Source organism: Trichosurus vulpecula, chromosome 7 (assembly GCF_011100635.1).
Source record: "Trichosurus vulpecula isolate mTriVul1 chromosome 7, mTriVul1.pri, whole genome shotgun sequence".
Classification (NCBI taxonomy): domain Eukaryota; kingdom Metazoa; phylum Chordata; class Mammalia; order Diprotodontia; family Phalangeridae; genus Trichosurus; species Trichosurus vulpecula.
Window position 1 is genome coordinate 71,515,545 of NC_050579.1, and position 21,199 is coordinate 71,536,743.

The following is a 21,199-nucleotide window of genomic DNA, read 5'->3' on the forward strand; positions in this document are numbered from 1 at the left end:
GGAAGGATCTTACTTTTGCTTCCCTGAAATGAATTAAGATGTCCACAGATTACAAATATATTTTAAATGTAAACCACAAAGGAAATTGTGTTAGGCAACACCCAAAACCATTCTGAAAAGTCACTATACTATACTTCCTAAGTTTTCAAAAGTTTAACAGTTTGGACATATGCTATTTGATAAAAAAAAAAAGTGTTTATATTACATTTAGACTGAAAACAAAAATAAGTTATTTAACTTTGGGTTAATCAATCTATTATTATCTAGCTCCAAATGCTCAATTCATTACATTCACTTTTATACATAACTGAAAAACTCAAGTTATTATAATATTTTGTATTATTCATATTCACTTTGCTTCATTCTCCTATTTAAAAGAGTCAATTACCAACTATATCTGGAATTAGCATCTTCATGTCTCTAAAGTTTGGGGCTTCTTCCCCAACAAAAATCCAGAAAGAAAAACGCCATTTGTTAACAAAATGTGTTATGGATATACTTCTTTCCTTAAAAAAAAAAAAAAAAAGGTAAAAAGATTTTCTATTAGTTATAAGACTTTTCTTTTAATATACTTGTAAAGATTTATGATAAAAACCTACATATGTTGCAAGCTGGCAATCTACTACAAACTGATTTTTTTGAAAATTCCCCCAAATGCTTCAGAAATACCACATCAGTAACAAGACTCATTTCCGCATACTGCGTCTATCTCTTATTTTCCATCACACATAGGAGTCCCTGTTATTAGCATGCATCAAAAACAATACATAAGTCTGCACTAAAGGTATGGGCTTTATGAGGAAAAGAGCTGTAAAACTACAATAGCCTTTAATAGCTTCCCCATCTGGCATAACAAATTTGGAATTAACACTTTTGACATATATATCACTACGAAAAAAAAGTATAAAACTAAACACCAAAACACTAAAATCTATCTTGACAGGAAAAACAGGTTTTCAGTATCTATGAAAATATTGACAAAAACAATTCAACATTTATTAAGTGCCCACTACATGCATGATATGTTTGGCATTAGTGATATAAAGATGAATTAAGCATTAACTCCCATCCCAAAGGACATAATTTATTATAAATTGCAACTTATTATAATATATAAAGCATATTCACAAATAGCTATAATCTGAATTATAAAATCTCAGAGTTGGAAAGGACATCAGAAGCCTTCTAGAACAACACACAATAATTTTCTCTATGACCTGCCCAACAAATACGGATCAGGTCTTTGCTTGTAGCAAAGGGAAGGAGTGTCCAAAACTCCAAAGTTAGCCCACAAATAAGCTTTTCCTTCCTAAATTAGCCTCTCAGTAACTTGTAAGTTTATTCTGGGGGGGAGGTCCAAACCAAGAGCCATAAGCAATACGGATTAAGAAAGATCCATCTTAGTTACTGGATCTGGAAAGGTTCACAGAGAGGTAGCTCTTGAGCTGGGTCTTGAAGGAAAGGTAAGATTTCAATAAGGCAGAGATAGCAAATGGGATAGGAGTTCAATCCATGTGCTGGAAGCAGTTTGAGCAAAAAAACCAGATGGGAGATAGGAGGATGAAGTTGCAGTACTGTGTACAATCTAGTGTGTCTGTAATGTGGAATGTGTGAAGGGAAATAGGGCACGGCAAAGCTAGAAATACAGGTTGGAGTAAAACCATGGAAGACCTTGAATTCTGGGCTACGGATAGGATGCTTTTTTTGAGGGATTACACAATGGGTAGCCACTTAAGTTTGTGGAACAGAGGAATGATGTATGACATGACATAACATAACATAATAATCATAACATGACATTATATATACATATACATACATACATACATACACACACACACCTATTCATAAGGAAAAATTTACACTATGGGTATGGAAAAGAAGCTTTGTGACAAGGTCTGAATTAGGGTGAGTAATGGTATTTGGATAGAAAAAAGACAGATCTGAGATATTATGTAGGAAACACCAAAAGGTCTTGGCATTATGGAAAGAGTTGACTACTGAAACAAGCCTGAGTGAAGAACGAAGTGAAGCCAGCTTATTCTTATAAGCTTAGGATGGTTTGGCGGAGTTAAGAAGGAGTTACAGACCCAGAAATCACAGCAACAAAGAGCATGTTTAGGAGAAGTGAGGGTATGGGGCAGGTGCAAAGCTGCAGATTACTGTCAAAGAGGGCAATTGCAGAATTCAGTATCTAGGAAGTTAAACAATTTCAAGCGGTGGTGAAGTCTAAGGTGTGATCATTTGGCAGTTGACTGACTGATACAGGTTTAACTGGAAGTCCTAAGAAACGAGAAGTTTAGAGAACTATTTAGTCAAAGCATTAGAAGGGTCACCAACAAGAATATTCAAGTCCTCCACAATTACTGAAGGAGATAGGAAAGAAAGAAGAGTAAGCTGCATCTTAATGAGAAGGTGGAAGTGTATCCTGTAGCAAGAAGGGTTGGCTGACAGTTATATAATCATATAGGGTAACTTATAAGGAATGCTGCTGAATGACAGTAGCAAAAGCTTTGAAGCAGAAGTATGGAGCAAGGAATAATAGAGATTGTTCTTCCTGACCTTATGAGTTTGAGGGAATAAAGAAAAAAGAGGTCATTACAAGTTTGGGTTACCAGAGATACCAAGTTCTGATTAATTAGAGGTTAAAGGCGTATAAAGAAAGAGATTAAGGATGAATTAAAATAAAACCAAGCATGTGTTCACTTATAAAGAAATAAAAGGGATGATTGTTAGCAATAAAGTTCCAAGGGGAACACTAGAAGGAACTAGTAAAGAGGCATCCAGGGGGATAATGCAGGCACCATCCTAGTTCTGGCCCTCATCATCTCTCACCTGGAAAATCACAACTACCTCCTAACTGGGTTTCCAGTCTCTGCTTTCTCCAATCCACTCTCCACAAAGCTGCCAAAATGACATTTCTAAAGCAGCTGCCTTCAAGGATCAGCACAATTGTGATCTCCTAGCCAGCCCTATCCCCTTTCTCTCAGGAGATACTTTGTATTTAATTTCTATGTACACATTATAGGGTTTTCCCCCAACAGAACTGAAGCTCTTGGAAGAATATTGGTTTCTGTCTTTTTATCTCCAATGCCTAGCACAGTGTCTGACACAGCAAGCACTTAATAAATGCTTTATATTAACTAAATAAAGATGTTAAATAAATTAAAATGTTTCCAATCACTCAATATTAATCTCCTTTGTGTATTCTATTGTAGCCAGAATGGCCTTTGTTTTCTTTGAATGACTCAGCTTACCTCATTGAGCCTCTGGACACTGTGGCTTGCTCTTCCGGGGCAGGAGGCCCAAGGAGCATTCCAGGGAAGCAGACAACTTCCTGTGTGAGGAGTCATGGGGCTGGCTGAGGGGAGGTGTTAACGGCTATGCTAGGGGGAGGGGCCAAGTCAAGAACCAATCGGCCCTGGTCGTTCAGGCGGTGCTTGATGATGTCAAAAAACTCTATAAGAGGGGAGAGGACAGCTTGAAGATCCTCTCTTTTCCTTTTCCGGTTGGAGCCAGAGGCAGTTACACAGGCAGTTACGACAGTTACGTCAGTTACAGCCACAGCCACAGACACAGCTGAAGCAGGAGCTGCCAGTAGCAGAGCTGACCTACGGGAGAAAGCTGAACAAAGACTTCAGGCCAGTGGGTAATCTTATTACCATAGAGGGGGAAACATGATTTTGCTTTACGCAATCATGCTTCTCTGTAGCCTCCTGGTTACTCTTTCAAGGCGTACTTATTGGGCCTGGAAGCTTTTGATCAATATATCAAAATGGGGTTGCTGGTTCATGGGTTGGTTACTGTGGAGCCTAAATAAATGTTTTGATTCTTCTGCCTTCTACTTTGAGAGTTTCTTATATCCGGCGGTTCCGAACGTTTCAGACATGTTTATGATCCTCTTTGAGATTATAAACTCTGCCCTCCTGATACATTTGGCGACCAGGATGGGATCGCTAGGTATAAGATCTCTATTTAGAAGCAGAACAATTCCAGAGGAAGAGATGAATATCCCAGGATGGGAGGATCCATTTTATTCCTCCCTAGCAAAAGAATTGGCTAAAAAAGCTGGACCCTGTGAAAACTGGGAACCAAGGCTACGGAGAGGAGATCCTAGGGATTTGGAAAAGTGTTTACGAGAAGTTGGGATTCAGTCAGGGGCATCACTATCTAGGCAAAGCTGGATAGTGTTATCAGCCTACCGGCTAGTATACGAAAGATTGAGATTAAGTGAAAGACATGGGGGCACTCCTACCCCACAGGAAGAAGGGGAATCTCAGATAGCAGGAGACCAAACTGACTCAAATGAGAACTTTTCTATTAATGTGGCTAAGAGCAACAGGAGACCAAAAAAGCCCAGAGTGCATTTCAACCCAGCCCAGAAAGAGCCTGACTGCCTGCTTCGTCCTAGCCATGGTGGCAGAGGAAGTGAGTGGGGAGAGAATGAGACAATGTTAGGGGCTGAGGCACAAAACACTACTGGGGTTCAGGATGTGCCTCACACAGAGCATAGGAGATGGTTAAATGATCAGACAAGGGCTCGACCCATACAAAGGAGGAAGACAGAAACCCGAGGTGAAGATTCAGTTACAAGGGAAATTCAGGAAGATTTCTCACCGCAAGAGGTCACAGATATTTTGAGTAGATTCAGCCAAAGAATAGGAGAACCATTGATATCTTGGATGGTAAGACTCAGTGATCAAGGGGCCAGTGGAATATCAGTAGATGGGACAGACTGCATGAGATTCATAGGTATCAGCCATGATCCTCTAGTTCAACAAGCTTTTAGGGAACATCATCAGCAAGGAGATGGTGATAGCAGGACTACTCTGTTGGCATTAGCCGCTGTGGGATGCAATAAGAGATATGCTACTGATTCTATGTGGCCCACTGAGCACAGACCCTGGTATTCACTTAGAGATTGTATCATGAGACTAAAGGAGGAGGTAATGAAGACTGCCATTATGATAGGAACTGCAGACAAATATTACAATGATCCAATGGGACTGCCTCATAGGAATTTAATAATTAGGACAGCTCCCCCTGCTTATAAACAACTAATTTTGAATTTATTACTTGGAGAAGTAGGGAGCCGTCTTACAACAGTGATAAATAAGATTTTACAGTTATATGACTTAGGTGACTGGGGAAGGGATAGATCTCCTCGAGAGAGAAGGGTGAATAACCAGCAAACTTGGCGCCAAAGGAGAGTAACAAGGAAAGAAATGTTTACTGCTTTATTGAGAGCAGGGGTAGGTTTTGAAATGATAGATGGAATTCCAACCAATGAATTATATAGAATGTACAGAGATAAAGGACTTGATAACAGGAGAAATAGGGAAATAAGAACTGCTCCTGCAAATACTACAGATGTTGAACCTTCAAACCCAAGTGAATCACATGAAAGGGAATACTAGGGAACAGGCCGAGCCCCAGTCCAAATTAAGGAAATACACAGGCTGGATTGCAGACCTCACATTAACTTGACCATATATTGGAAAAATGGGTCAAGTACGGTAACTGAGGCATTAATAGATACTGGGGCCGAGGCCACCCTTATTTATGGAAATCCAGACAAGTTCAGCCATGGAACTCCTATTACCATTACAGGACTAGGAGGGACTGAAATATCAGCCAGGCAAGTTAAATTAATGATGAAAATTGGACAGTTGCCCAAGAAAGAATATAGTGTGGTTATTGTGCCTATTCCCGAATACATCATTGGAATAGACATATTGAAGGGTATGACCTTAAATTTACCCGAAGGGAAATACCAATTTGCTGTGAGGAAAATGGGCATTAATGCAGTCTTAGTGGGGAAAATCAAGATGGATCCAATCACTTTGCCCGAACCTTCTAAATAATTACTTTGAGGCAATATCGTGTGCCAGGTGGGCAAGATGAAATTGCCAACACTATAAGAGAATGTGTTGAGGCAGGAGTGTTAGTCCCAACAACTACTCAATGGAACAACCCTGTCTGGCCAGTCCGAAAGTCAGATGGAACATGGAGGATGACAGTAGATTATAGACAGCTGAACAAAGTGACTCCTCCCTTGTATGCTGCTGTCCCAGACACGGTTACTTTAATAGAGAGAATACAAAAACATGAAGGGACTTGGTATGCAGTTATTGATTTGGCCAATGCCTTCTTTACAATCCCAATAGACCCCAAGCAATGGAATCAGTTTGCTTTTACTTGGCAAGGCCGACAGTATACATTTACACGCCTGCCGCAAGGATATATTCATAGCCCAACTATTTGCCACAGGATTGTAGCTGAACATTTGGATGAATTAAAGTTACCTGGTGTACAGCTTACACATTACATAGATGACATCATGATACAGGGAAAGAATATAAAGGAGGTGGAGGAGAGTTTAGCATTATTAATTGACCATATGAAAAGCAAAGGATGGGAAATCAACCCCGCAAAGGTTCAAGGGCCAGCTCAAACTGTAAAATTCTTGGGGATACAGTGGAATAGAGGACTGCGAGAAATTCTCCCACAAGCTCGACAAAAAATCCAGGATTTTCCCACCCCTACCAATAAGAAAGAGGCCCAAAAGTTCATAGGGCTGTTTGGTTATTGGAGACACCACATCCCACATTTGGGACAGATTTTAAAACCCTTGTATAAAGTCACCAGAAAGAAATATGAATTTGACTGGGGACTTGAACAAAGTAGAGCTTTTGAGGAAGCAAAGGCTGCTATTCAATTAGCTCTAGACTTATGGCCTATGCAAAATGGGCCAGTGGAGTTACAAGTGACTGTACAAGATGACTATGCAAATTGGAGTCTGTGGCAAAAACAACAAAGCCGAAGTGTACCTTTAGGCTTTTGGTCAAGGAAACTGCCCTCATCTGGAGTGCAATATACACCTTTTGAGAAGCAGCTGTTAGCTGCATATTGGGCTTTAGTAGAAACTGAGCAACTAACTCTGGGTCATGAAGTGGTATTAAGGCCTGGAATTCCAATTATGACTTGGGTAATGAGTACCCCAGCTTCTCACAGAATTGGACATGCACAAGAGGCAAGCATAATCAAATGGAAGTGGTATATTCAGAATAGGTCCAGAGCAGGCAAAAATGGAGTTTCTGCTCTACATGAATCTGTGGCAAACATTGATACTGAGAGCAATGAAAAGCCCCTTGAATCTAAGCAACAGATGGTACCATCCTTAGTGAAATGGAATAATGGATATGACGGACTAAATGAAGAACAGAAGAAACATGCTTGGTTTACTGATGGGACAGCAAAATATTTAGGACAGAAGAGACATTGGAAAGCAGTAGCCTATAACCCCTGTACAAGGAGAACTCTGGAAAGTTCTGGGATAGGTGGAAGTAGCCAATATGCTGAACTGATGGCAGTGCATCAGGCCATCAGAGCAGAGAAAGGAGGACAGTGTCATATATTTACTGACTCGTGGGCGGTAGCTAATGGATTAGCTACGTGGATGCCTATATGGAGGAATCAGAATTGGGAGATTCATGGCAAACAAGTTTGGGGTAAAGAGTTATGGGAAAATATATGGGACATGTCTTTGGTTACAGATCTGTCAGTTTTTCATGTTGATGCTCATGCAACCCTGACCACACCAGAACGTGAGTACAATGCACATGCGGATCGACTAGCAAAGATTGCTACTGAATGTATTGTCCCTACTCCGACTCCAACTGATGACCCAGCCTTAGCAAGATGGGTCCACCAGACTGCTGGCCATTTAGGGGTCCAGGCCACCCATCGATGGGCACAGGATCGAGGTATCAGTATTTCTCATGCGTTGTTAAAACAAATAACAGAGGAGTGTTGTATATGCCAATTAGAAAAAGAACGAACTCTTCCTAGGATAGTTACTGGAGAAATAGCAAGGGGAAAAGTTCCAGCCCAAATTTGGCAGATAGATTATATTGGCCCACTACCCCAGGATAAAGGATGTAAATATGTATGTACGTGTGTTGACACCTATTCAGGTGTACTAGTGGCTTGTCCTTATAAAGACGCAACTCAGAAAAACACCTGTAAAACTCTAGATATTGTAAGTTTATATTATGGAACCCCAATGCAGATTCAAAGTGACAATGGGTCACATTTCAAGGGCAAAGAAGTGAAAAGATATTGTGTGTTGAATAATATAGAATGGATATATCATATTCCATATTACCCACAAGCATCTGGGCTAATTGAAAGAATGAATGGATTGTTGAAAGAACAGCTGAGAAAATTAAGCTCAAATAATTCATATCGACATTGGAAGGATAATTTGTCTATTGCCTTACGTAATTTGAATAATAGGCCCTTAGGGGGAAGTACACCTCTAGCCAGAATGATGACCCCAAATCTGCAGATCAGAGAACAGCAAACATGTGAGATCCAAAACATTGAATTTTGGACTGTGAGGGAAGATGTCCCACTACCAAGTCCAGGAACACCTGGTTCAGCAAGATATGATTTACATTGTATAGAGAATTTTAGGTTAAATAGGAAAGAGATAAGAAAAACCCCTACTGGAGTATGTATGAGAATCCCCAAGAATCATCTTGGACGGATATTACCTAAACCAGGATTAGCGGCTCAAGGAATACATGTATTGGCTGGAGTGATAGATTCTAATTATCAAAAAGAAATTGTTGTGACACTCCAGAATATGGGCAAAAAACCTGTACAATTTTGTAGAAATGATAGGATGGTTCAAGTCATTATTATCCCCTGTGAAAAAATACCCTTTGTGAAAACTGACCCTCCTCCCAAAATAACTACTAGAGGGGCAAAAGGGTCTTGCTCCATTGATAGAATAAAGTCAGGAGCTAAGGTATGGGTAAAACGGAAGCCAGATGATATTCCAAAGGCTGCAGAAGTTATAGCCCATGGGAAGGACAACACTGTAACAGTTGTCTATTCAGGGGAAAATAATTACCAAATCGTACCCCTGAACCATATATTTTACCGTGAATAGGTTATAATAATAGATTCACAGACTCCACAGGTATGGCTGATGCTGGTAAATGCCATAAGCCACTCAGAGGAAAGGTAACTTTGTGTGATTAACGGATGAAAACTTGTACATCTGGGGAAAGGCTGAGAGGACAATCTTAGTCTATATCTAGGGTGGGATCCTCTTGGCTTCCTCATTATGTTCCTTTTGAAAAGAAACATTTCCCACCTGAGTTTGGCTCTGATGTTGGATCTTTGCATAACTGAAATCTCAACCAAACTTGAGATGATTTTATTTGAAGAATTATAGTCCATACTTGTCTATTCTTTTTGTCCTTTGTTTTGGCTAACCTTGTTGCTAGTTTTGTTTCCTTCAGGCTTAAGCACCCTGCACTTTCCGGTGACTGCCTAAGCATGTAGCATTCTTGCAATTCCTGCCAGCTCGTTAAAGAAATGACCTCTGGAATGGGACTTTTTGGGGGCAGGGCCATCTCTACATCCAATTTCAGCATGAAGAAGCTATGGAAAATGAGACCTTCACCCCTCACCCCAAGATTTTGAGCCCCAATCGTTCAAGGGGGGTGGAAATGATGATAGTGTTCTGTTTACTTATTTTGTGTTATCCTTGCTGTGTTGTTTTATTGTTATGATATTATTGATCCTATGTAATGGATACAAGGATTTAGGGGTGGACATTTGAATTATTAATAATTATTTTGGGGATGATTGATTGAAGAGATTATCTTGCTGGGACCTAGGGGTGGATCACATTTGAATCGTAAACCAATATTTAGGAATGTCACCAAATGATATGTTTTGCTTTATAATGAATGATATGTTTTAGTTTCCTTTGTAATTGGATCACAATGTATGTTCTAGGATACATGGCTGATTAGATTATGTATCCTATAACAAGGGGTGGAGTGTAGCCAGAATGGCCTTTGTTTTCTTTGAATGACTCAGCTTACCTCATTGAGCCTCTGGACACTGTGGCTTGCTCTTCCGGGGCAGGAGGCCCAAGGAGCATTCCAGGGAAGCAGACAACTTCCTGTGTGAGGAGTCATGGGGCTGGCTGAGGGGAGGTGTTAACGGCTATGCTAGGGGGAGGGGCCAAGTCAAGAACCAATCGGCCCTGGTCGTTCAGGCGGTGCTTGATGATGTCAAAAAACTCTATAAGAGGGGAGAGGACAGCTTGAAGATCCTCTCTTTTCCTTTTCCGGTTGGAGCCAGAGGCAGTTACACAGGCAGTTACGACAGTTACGTCAGTTACAGCCACAGCCACAGACACAGCTGAAGCAGGAGCTGCCAGTAGCAGAGCTGACCTACGGGAGAAAGCTGAACAAAGACTTCAGGCCAGTGGGTAATCTTATTACCATAGAGGGGGAAACATGATTTTGCTTTACGCAATCATGCTTCTCTGTAGCCTCCTGGTTACTCTTTCAAGGCGTACTTATTGGGCCTGGAAGCTTTTGATCAATATATCAAAATGGGGTTGCTGGTTCATGGGTTGGTTACTGTGGAGCCTAAATAAATGTTTTGATTCTTCTGCCTTCTACTTTGAGAGTTTCTTATATCCGGCGGTTCCGAACGTTTCAGACATGTTTATGATCCTCTTTGAGATTATAAACTCTGCCCTCCTGATACATCTATGTTCCAACCAAACTGGATTACAAGCTATATTCTCCAAACTTCTCCCACCTCTGGCGGTAATGTGGCAGTCTTGTGGGCTTTCTCTGTATGTTCAATTTTTCAGAATCGTTTTTTTTTCCCCAGGGCTCAATCCAAGTGCCACCAGGAAAGCTGTCCTTGATTCCTCAAATGAAAGGTTCTCTCCTTTCTCAAACACACCTGCAGTAATTTGGACTAGGTTCATCATCAGCCCTAAACACACTCTAACCCTAAATAGGTACAATTTTTGTTTTAAATTTGAGGATTGATATTTATGTACTTCAGACATTCTGTTTGTTTGCTAGTATCACACATGCCTCCCATTCGTAATGGTCTTATATATACATATCTTGCTGAATAAAAAAAAATGACTTGACCACAAATTTAAGTTAACAGAAGAAATTAGACAAAAGCTAAATAGTATTCCTCCCCCCAATAAGAAGTGGTAAAAACACACTGACACAAAGTAGACAAATAAAAGAATAAAAAGAATGTAGAAAATGGCTAAAAACTTAAAGAAAGTAAACTCAATAGCTCATATTTTAGAGCTAAGGTTAAAGTGTTCTGTTAGAAGCCTATTTTTCAGATTAACATTTGAGAACATAGAACGAACACTTACCTTACAACTATAAGTATGGCAATAAGGATTGAACAGATAGGATCTGCTATCATCAGACCAAAGTTTTGCATCATGATGGCAGATGCAATTACACCAACACTCCCCAGTGTGTCTGCTAGAATGTGTAAAAATACACCTACAATAAAGCATAATCAGAATCAAATTAATATTTTAAAAATAAAAAAGCATCAAAAATAATGGATTTTTTATTGAAATTAAATCTTCTAAAGAAAAGCTACAAAGTTCTCAAGTGGCTACATAATATCTATTTGTTTCCCTCAAGGTCTTTCAGAGTATTCTATAGGAGACTTTTGGTTGTTCTGGCTGAAAAATAAAGGCTAAACAAACATCACTTTAAAATATTTTAAAGAGGGGGGAGGAGCCAAGATGGCAGCTGGTAAGCTGGAACTAGTATGAGCTCCGTACTGAGTCCCTCCAAAAACCTATAAAAAATGGCTCTGAACCAATTCTAGAACGGCAGAACCCACAAAACAGTAGAGGGAAGCAGGGCTCCAGCCCAGGACAGCCTGGATGGTCTCTGGGTGAGGTCTATCCCACATGGAGCTGGGAGCTGGGAGCTAGGAACGGAGTGGAGCAGAGTCCAGCGCGGGCAGCGTGGACCATCCAGACCAGAAGCCGGGCGGAGGGGGCCCTAGCGCCCTGAATCAGTGAGCTGCGGCAGTTACCAGACTCCTTAACCCACAAACACCAAAGACTGCAGAGAAGGTTAGTGGAAAAAGCTTTAGGAGTAGAAAGAGTTCGCGGTTCAGCTTCCAGCCCCAGGGGCAGCCGAGGTGGGGCAGCTACAGCTGTTGTTACTTCCGGCTCCAGGCCCACATGGTGGGAGGAATTAAGTGGCGGATCAGAGCAGGAGTGCACGGCCTGCTGAAGATCTAAGTCCAGTCCGGGTTGGGGGTTGGGTAAGAAGCAGTGCTGGTGTGGCAGAGCTGGCACCTCCCCCCCAAACGTGGAACATAGAACTCTCTAGTCTACAAGCAGTCATACCCCGCTGAAAAACTCAAAGGTCAAGTTAGTTGGCTGGGAATATGGCCAGGCAGCGAAAACGCACCGAGATTCAGTCTCAGACTTTGCATTCTTTCTTTGCTGACAAAGAAGACCAAAACATACAGCCTAAAGAATCAATAAAGTGCAAGAGCCTACACCAACAGCCTCCAAGAAAAACATGAACTGGTCCCAGGCCATGGAAGAGCTCAAAAAGGATTTGGAAAAGCAAGTTAGAGAAGTAGAGGAAAAATTGGGAAGAGAAATGAGAAGGATGCGAGAAAACCATGAAAAACAAGTCAATGACTTGCTAAAGGAAACCCAAAAAATACCGAAAAATACACTGAAGAAAACAACACCTTAAAAAACAGACTAACTCAAATGGCAAAAGAGCTCCAAAAAGCCAATGAGGAGAACAATGCCTTGAAAGGCAGAATTAGACAAATGGAAAAGGAGGTCCAATAGACCACTGAAGAAAATACTACTTTAAAAATTAGATTGGAGCAAGTGGAAGCTAGTGACTTTATGAGAAATCAGGATATTATAAAACAGAACCAAAGGAATGAAAAAATGAAAGATAATGTGAAATATCTCATTGGAAAAACCACTGACCTGGAAAATAGATCCAGGAGAGATAATTTAAAAATTATTGGACTACCTGAAAGCCATGATCAAAAAAAGAGCCTAGATATCATCTTTCAAGAAATTATCAAGGAGCACTGCCCTGATATTCTAGAGCCACAGGGCAAAATAGAAATTGAAAGAATCCATCGATCGCCTCCTCAACTAGATCCCAAAAAGAAATCTCCCAGGAATATTGTTGCCAAATTCCAGAGCTCCGAGATCAAGGAGAAAATACCACAAGCAGCCAGAAAGAAACAATTTGAGTATTGTGGAAACCCAATCAGAATAACCCAAGATCTGGCAGCCTCTACATTAAGAGATTGAAGGGCTTGGAATACGATATTCCGGAGGTCAATGGAGCTAGGATTAAAACCCAGAATCACCTACCCAGCAAAAATGAGTATCATGCTCCAAGGCAAAATATGGACTTTCAATAAAATAGAGGACTTTCAAGCTTTCTCAGTGAAAAGACCAGAACTGAATAGAAAATCTGACTTTCAAATACAAGAATCAAGAGAAGCATGAAAAGGTAATCAAGAAAAAGAACAAGAAAAAGAAATTGCAAGGGACGTACTAAAGGTGAACTGTTTTGTTGACATTCCTACATGGAAAGATGATGTGTATGATTCATGAGACCTCAGTATTAGGGTAGCTGAAGGGAATATGCATACATATATGTTTATGTATATATATGGGTGAATGTGTATGTATGTATGTATATATCTATGTGTCTATGTGTGTGTGTATATATATATATATATATGGAGAGAGAGAGAGAGAGAGAGAGAGGGAGAGAGCAGACACAGGGTGAGTTGAAGATGAAGGGAAAATATCTAAAAGAAATAAAATCAAATTAAGGGATGAGAAAGGAACATACTGAGAGAGGGAGATAAGGAGAGATAGAATGGGATGGATTATCTCCCATAAAGGTGGCAAGAGGAAGCAGTTCTGTGGGAGGAGGGGAGAGGGCAGATGAGGGGGGAATGAGTGAACATTGCTCTAATCAGATTTGGCCTAAGGAGGGAATACCATATATACCCAATTGGGAATCTTACCCCACAGGAAAGAAGAGGGAAGAAGATAAAAAAAAATGGGGGGGATGATGGAGGGGAGGGCAGATGGGGGTGGAGGTAGTCAAAAACAAACACTTTCCAAAGGGGACAGGGTCAAGGGAGAAAATTCAATAAAGGGGGATGGGTTGGGAAGGAGCAAAATATAGTTAGTCTTTCACAACATGAGTATTGTGGAAGGGTTATACATAATGATACACATGTGGCCTATGTTGAATTGCTTGACTTCTTAGGGAGGGTGGGTGGGAAGGGAAGAGGGGAGAGAATTTGGAACTCAAAGTTTTAAAAAACAGATGTTCAAAAACAAACAAAAATGTTTTTGCACGCAACAAGAAAATAAGATACACAGGCAATGGGGCGTAAAAATTTATCTTGCCCTACAAGAAAGGAAGGGAAAAGGGGATGGGAGGGGAGTGGGGTAACAGAGGGGGGCGCTGACTGGGGAACAGGGCAACCAGAATATATGCCATCTTGGAGTGGGGGGGAGGGTAGAAATGGGGAGAAAATTTGTAATCCAAACTCTTGTGAAAATCAATGTTGAAAACTAAATATGTTAAATAAATTTAAAAAATAATATTTTAAAACTGCATATAAACTAATCATTACTAGAGAAATAAATTATTTAAAAAATGAAATAAGCCATTACTAAAGTTGTTTTTAATTGACCAAACCAGTAAAAAGTTGTCACCTATGAGTTAAAGTTATTCTGATAAGCCTGAATATTCTGACCTATTTCTTTTTTTTTTTACATTTTTAGTTCATTTTATTTTTTAAGGAGATATTTAATGCAGAAAATATGAAAAGTACATCAGATGTTAGTATTTTAAGTGAGAAAAGACAAAGCATGGCAAGGTTGGAAACTGATTTGGCAAGGTGCCACTGATGCTGATTTAAATTGGTACTTCATTGTGCGATTGTCCCAGGATAAGGCTAAACTTCCTTGGGAAGCTATAGATTTACAAACAGAAGTAAAAGGTAAAGACAAAACTAAACTCAAACTAAAAGTACCAATGGCATAAAATACATTTCTCCACTGTGGAAGAAGCAGTAAAAACCATTGATACTGAGCATAGGGAGCCAGTGGTTTTTGAGCCTAGGAGTGACAGAGCAGTATGTTAAAAAGAATAATCTAGTATACCAGAATAAAGTGCAAATGGATACATGATCTAGGTATAAAGGCTGATACTATAAACAAATTAGGGGAGCAAGGAATAGTTTATCTGTCAGATTTATGGGGAATGGAGGAATTTATTACCAAACCAGAGATAGAGAACATTATAAAATCCAAAATGGATAATTTTGACTACATTAAATTGAAAAGTTTTTGCACAAAGACAATGCAACCAAAATTAGGAGGGAAGCAGAAAACTGGGAAAGAATTTTTATAACTAGTGTCTCTGATAAAGGGCTCGTTTCTAAAATATATAAAGAATTGAGTCAAATTTATAAGAATATAAATCATTCCCCAATCGATAAATGGTCAAAGGATATGAACAGGCAGTTTTCAGAGGAAGAAATTAAAGCTATTTATAGTCATATGAAAAAAATGCTCTAAATCATTATTAATTAGAGAGGTGCAAATCAAAACAACTCTGAGGTACCACATTACACCTATCAGATTGGCTAACATGACAAAACAAGAAAAGGATAAATGTTGGAGAAGATGTAGGAAAGATGGAACACTAATTCATTGTTGGTGGAACTGTGAGCTGATCCAACCATTCTGGAGAACAATTTGGAACTACGCCCAAAGGGCTATAAAAATGTGCATATCCTTTGACCCAGCAATAGGGCTCCTAGGGCTGTATCTCAAAGAGATCATAAAAATGGGAAAAGGACCCACATGTACAAAAATATTTATAGCAGCTCTTTTTGTGGTGGCCAAGAACTGGAAATTGAAGGGATGCCCATCAATTGGGGAATGGCTGAACAAATTGTGGTATATGAATGTAATGGAATACTAGTATGCTATAATAAATGATAAACAGGCAGACTTCAGAAAAACCTAGAAAGACATATATGAACTGATGCTGAGTGAAGTGAGCAGAACTAGGAGAACATTGTACATAGTTATAGACTCAGTGTGCAATGACTGATTTCGATAGACTTAGCCCTTCTCAACAAGGAAAAGACCTAAAACAATTCCAAAGGACTCATGATGGAAAATCCCACCCACATCCAGAGAAAGAACTATGGAGTAGGAATGCAAAGCAAAGCAGACTATTTTCTTTTTTGTTTTGTTTTTCTTTCTCATGGTTTCTACCATTCGTTATAATTCTTCTATGCAACATGACTAATGTGAAAATGTGTTTAGTAGGAATGTATATATACAGCCCATATCAGATTGCATGCCATTTTGGGGAGTGAGGGTGGAGGGAGGGGGAGAAAATTTAAAACTTATGAAAGTGAATGTTGAAAACTAAAAATAAATTAATTAATAAAAAAAAAAAAGAAAGAGTGCCCAGAGACAACTCCCTACCCACCCACCCAATCCACTCAGTCATAACACATTATGTTTTCAAGTCCGACCTATTTCAATGAGTATTTCAATAAACTTACAAAAACATCTTCTCCAAATTCACTAATGGGTTTAAAATTTATGCAATACAATTCCTTTATTAAAAATTCAATATGCTTTAAGCCAAAAAAAAAGTCAAGTATATACTAATAGTGTAATACCAGGGAAAAAATAGGTACACAGAGCCCTCTGCTGGTGATTTTAACTTATAAATCTTGATGACAAATAAATACTTTTGCCATGTAATTTTCCTTTTCTTATAATGGGGGTCCAATATAAGTTATATTAGAGTTTCTTACAAACCATTAGGCTCAAACTACATAACATGGGTTTAAATTCTGTATTTACAAGATACAGCAAGATTCGAGTTATTTTAAGAAACTTAAAAATTTAAGCTTTCTATTTCCCATTGAATGAAATGACCACAAAACCTTTAGCAAATTCAAGAACTAAGTTTTAGATATAGTTCTACCATAGTTCCCTTATAATAATTTATTTTTAACTTAAATTTAAAATAATATAGCAATAAGATTTTCAAAAGGTTGAACATAAAATAGATTTTATTTCACTGTATAATATATGCATCAAAAGATAATCTAATATTTGTATGCAATATGTGTAAGCTCATCACATTTTGGTAAAAACATGGTAAATATTATGCTATCTACCACAAAACTAAATATAATGCCTACTAACACATACTTCATCTGGGCCCTATAGATGATTTATACAATTCAACAATTTTTCAAATCATCTCATCGGCTAACTTAGAAACCACTACAAAATAACAGTATCCATTTTACAAATACTTGTTCCTTTTTTTATTGTTCAACAGAAGAAACTTTAGAAGAATTACAACCAATTTTAATTACAGAAATAATGATTTAACTACCTGAGTAAAAAGACAGAAACATCACACAAACCTAAATATAGTGAATTCTATACAAATCTATACATTCTTCTGTTCAAGTAGAATTTATTCCAAACATATACATGATACAATCAGTAGGTCATCATTCAGGGCTTGGAAAACCTTGTTTTGGGTTTCCATAAAGATTTTTTTTATTAAAATTGGATTTCTATCTGACTTTTTCAAGTTATTTACTTACTCTAAAGAGAAAAACCTTACATAGTAAAGGCTATATGAAATCTCAGATTTATCCAAATAAAAATAGTTTAGAGTTTCTCTAACAAATCTACTTTAGATGGCAAAGAATTAAAGATGTCAAACAAATATGGCTAGAATCACTGTATCAGATTAAAATTATCTTTTGAATGACAGAAGAGAACCACAGAAAACATACCACAGTGGTTTAGGGACCCTGAACCACAAACTTTTAATTGATTTGTGTATTCTTAGACCATTATACATATTAATGGACATTTTTGAGAATTGAAACTAGTTGGTAGGCCCTGTTAGGAAAAAAAATAGAATCTTTAGATAGGGAAATTTCTGGATATACCATGTTAGTCACTGCCTTGAATGTTATTTTTGTTAACATGTCCGAATTATACAACCTTTGTAAATTTCTAAATTCCATTTAGGAAGGGGGAAAAACCAGGAAGAAAATCACATTCAATTTGTATACAAAATTTCAAACCTCACTTAATGAAATTTACCTTAAAAACTAGAAAGTCAACAAGTATATTGAAGATACTTTAAATATTTTTTAAATGCAATTAAGTTCTTATTACATATATATACACACATATATATATGTAAACTGTCACCCTTCTAGATTACCCAAATACCCTTGTAATCCAGAATACTGTTCTACACTTCTGGACCATCTCAGCCTACCCACCAATTAGTGTGTACCTAGAGAATACAAACCAATTGCCATGCTAGATTTAGAAAAACTATAATCTATTAGTTAAATTTGTTGAACCCCTGCCCCCCCAATCAAATAATGAATTATCAAGACAGAAATAAATTATTAGCAAATATAAAGTAATTTTGGTTGTATGTAACAAATATGCATTATTACAAAGTATTTCAGCAAAAGTTCTTCTACACTAATTCTATACACTTCTACAACAGCACACCAATGGATAAAAAACATGTTACAGTTCCTGAAGCCAAATCCAAGGGAATAGTTTAAGATGAGGGTCAAGTCAAGAATTTTAAGGATAGAGAGAACAGTGAGAGAATAAAGTACAATAAAGATGAGGTTTAGAGCTAGTGAAGGAGAAGGTTGATTTGGTGTCAGGAGAAGGAATTAGTAGAAAGATAAAGAGCTTGGAAGTAAGGGACCATGATTATGGATGAAGTCTGGTGGAGGAATAGATAATATATATTGGTACATGACCCCACAAGGGAAATTCTTTTAACCATAACTTTCTATGACTTATGAAACAGTTTTATAATGTGTTTTTGAAGGGGTCCGACCAAGGTGCACCTAACTTTTTACTCATTACTGAATGACAGGTAGTCTATGGACAAGACACAACTCTCAAGACTATAGTCTTTATTTTTATTTCATTTGTAAATTAGATACACACTATAATTGTCATTAAAAATTATTTCAACATTATTAGTGTATATATAGCACTTTGAAACTTGTGAAGTGCCTTATATATCTCATTTGATTGTCATAATAACTCTGGGAAGTAGGTGCTATTATTATTCCCATAATACAGCTAAGAAAACAGAGTGTGAGAAAGGCTAAGTGACTTGCCAGGGGTCACACAGCTAGGACAGGGGCAAAATTTGAATTCAGATCTTTCTGACTCAAAGTCCAATGCTCTATATAGTGACCTATCCAGCTGCCTCTAGATGTTACGTTATCCCTCAGCTAAGCTAGAATTTTCAGGACGTTATCATAAGTGTAGATATTAATCAAATCACTATGCTGTTTAGAATATCTGAAAAGAACAATGTTTTTTGAATATTGAACTGAAAAGACAGAGATGACTATTAAAAACATATTTGCTAAATTATCTACACAAAAAAGTAAATATCCCACCAACGTATAGAACCTTAAAACTAAAAGGGACCTCTGAGGTAGATGAGTCCAAACCTCTTCATTTTACAACTATTTCCAAGAAAGTTTAGAATTTTTTCAATACAAATAATTTTGTTAGTCTCCCATGAAATATTAACAACAGACTACTAATGACTACGTAAGAAATTTAAGAGAAAAACAAAAACTGCAAGTACAAATTTCTCCTACCTTGTAAGATCTGTCTGCTGGGTCCTGTTGTTCCTTTAATTGAGGGACCACCTGTAAAGAATTTTTGTCAAGTTAACATGGAATTTTTTTTTTCATTTAAACTGATCCCTAACTAGAACTAACTAGTTTTCATTCTAATGCACATGGAAAGCTATTCCAGAGGTTGCTTTTCCCCCTAAAACAACCTGACCTTTTTTAAAAAACCATAATCTATAAACTTTATGAGGAATATCAGTTTTTAATTCTATGGTATAAAAAAAAATCTAAGAAATTTGTTCTTTACTGAACAATTTTTTAATTTAATTTAAAAATCTAGATTAAAAAGGACAGTCATATAACACTTTCCTTTGAATTAGTAACAAACTTGAACCAGTGCTAAGAGCATTAACCTCTAAAATTCAATAGACAAGTTAATGACAACAGTACTAATGCTTTTCCTGCAGTCTCTGTCCAAATGTGAGTCTTTAGATCTTTTAACAATATTGGAGTTGCTTAGAATAATGCCTGATCAAAAAAACAATTACATGGGACTCCATACAATATTACCAAAAGACAAGGAAAAAAAAGCAAGAGTTACTGCAGACATAAGGGATTTGGGGGGGGGCAGGAAGCGAGGGGGAGGAGGGGGAGACTGTTTTTGAAAAACATGTATATGCAGCAGATATACAAAACTATTATAAAATTTCAAATATAGGGTACCTCAAAAGTCTTAGTGCAGTTTTAAGCTTAATTAGCTTAAATTCACTTTAATAGCTTAAAACTGCACTAAGACTTTTTGGAACACCTTGTGTAACAAAATCCAGGAGATTAAAATAACATCAGCTAAAAGTTCATTTTTAATATTAAGAGAAGAGGGGATTGCTAATTATAAAGTACACCACCAAAAAGCCACAACTGATTGGTAGACATAGAAACCACTCTCAAAGTAACTTTGTTCACTACAGTGGTTTAAAAAAAATCCCCTCACTTAACATTCTACTCCAGGAACTCATTGTGGCATGTAAGTGACCTTTAAATCTTAAAAGGCCATGTCAGCAGGCCACAAACTCATGCAACCAAGCTAGAGTGTTTTAAGGAAGTACAGTCTCAACAACAAAACTCTGTGACTTTTATCCAAAGACCAGCCTAGTTAAAATCAGAAAGGATCAATCACCAGATGGTTGGATACCACATCAATATTTTTGGCCAAAACTCATAAAATTACCTACTAAATCATGAAGGTGCTGCAAATTGCATTGTTGGAAAGAATAATGAACTGATTAAATTACTTATCCTTAGAAGTAATGAAATAATTTAAAAGATTTAAAATTCAAAACAAATTAAGTTGCCTTCCCATTATTACAATATACATTTTTACTGTATTAGTTTTTTAACCACCAGAAATGAAGATTTCTCTCCTCAAAAAAATCTGGAAACAGAAAAGTTTAAGTAGAAGCTACAAATCTGATAGTAACTCAAGCATTTTTCATGTACGTGTTTTTCAGCAGTAGCTAAATTATGATGGGGGAAGAGGTTGAAATCAGTTTGAAATGCATACATACAAGTTTCGAATCTCATTTATAACTCTCTCTTTAAAAAATGTTAAAGG

At 37.8% G+C, this 21,199-nt stretch overlaps 1 protein-coding gene across 1 annotated transcript in view; it reads right to left on the bottom strand.

The window, feature by feature from the left end:
• SLC30A7 (solute carrier family 30 member 7) overlaps positions 1-21,199 on the bottom strand; it is an 89,893-nt gene that overhangs the window by 36,931 nt on the left and 31,763 nt on the right. The window contains exons 7-8 of the mRNA XM_036766180.1: positions 19,612-19,662; positions 11,225-11,360 (exon numbers count right to left, since the gene is read on the bottom strand). Coding sequence (XP_036622075.1) covers positions 11,225-11,360; positions 19,612-19,662 — 187 coding nt within the window. The remainder of the gene's footprint in view (positions 1-11,224; positions 11,361-19,611; positions 19,663-21,199) is intronic.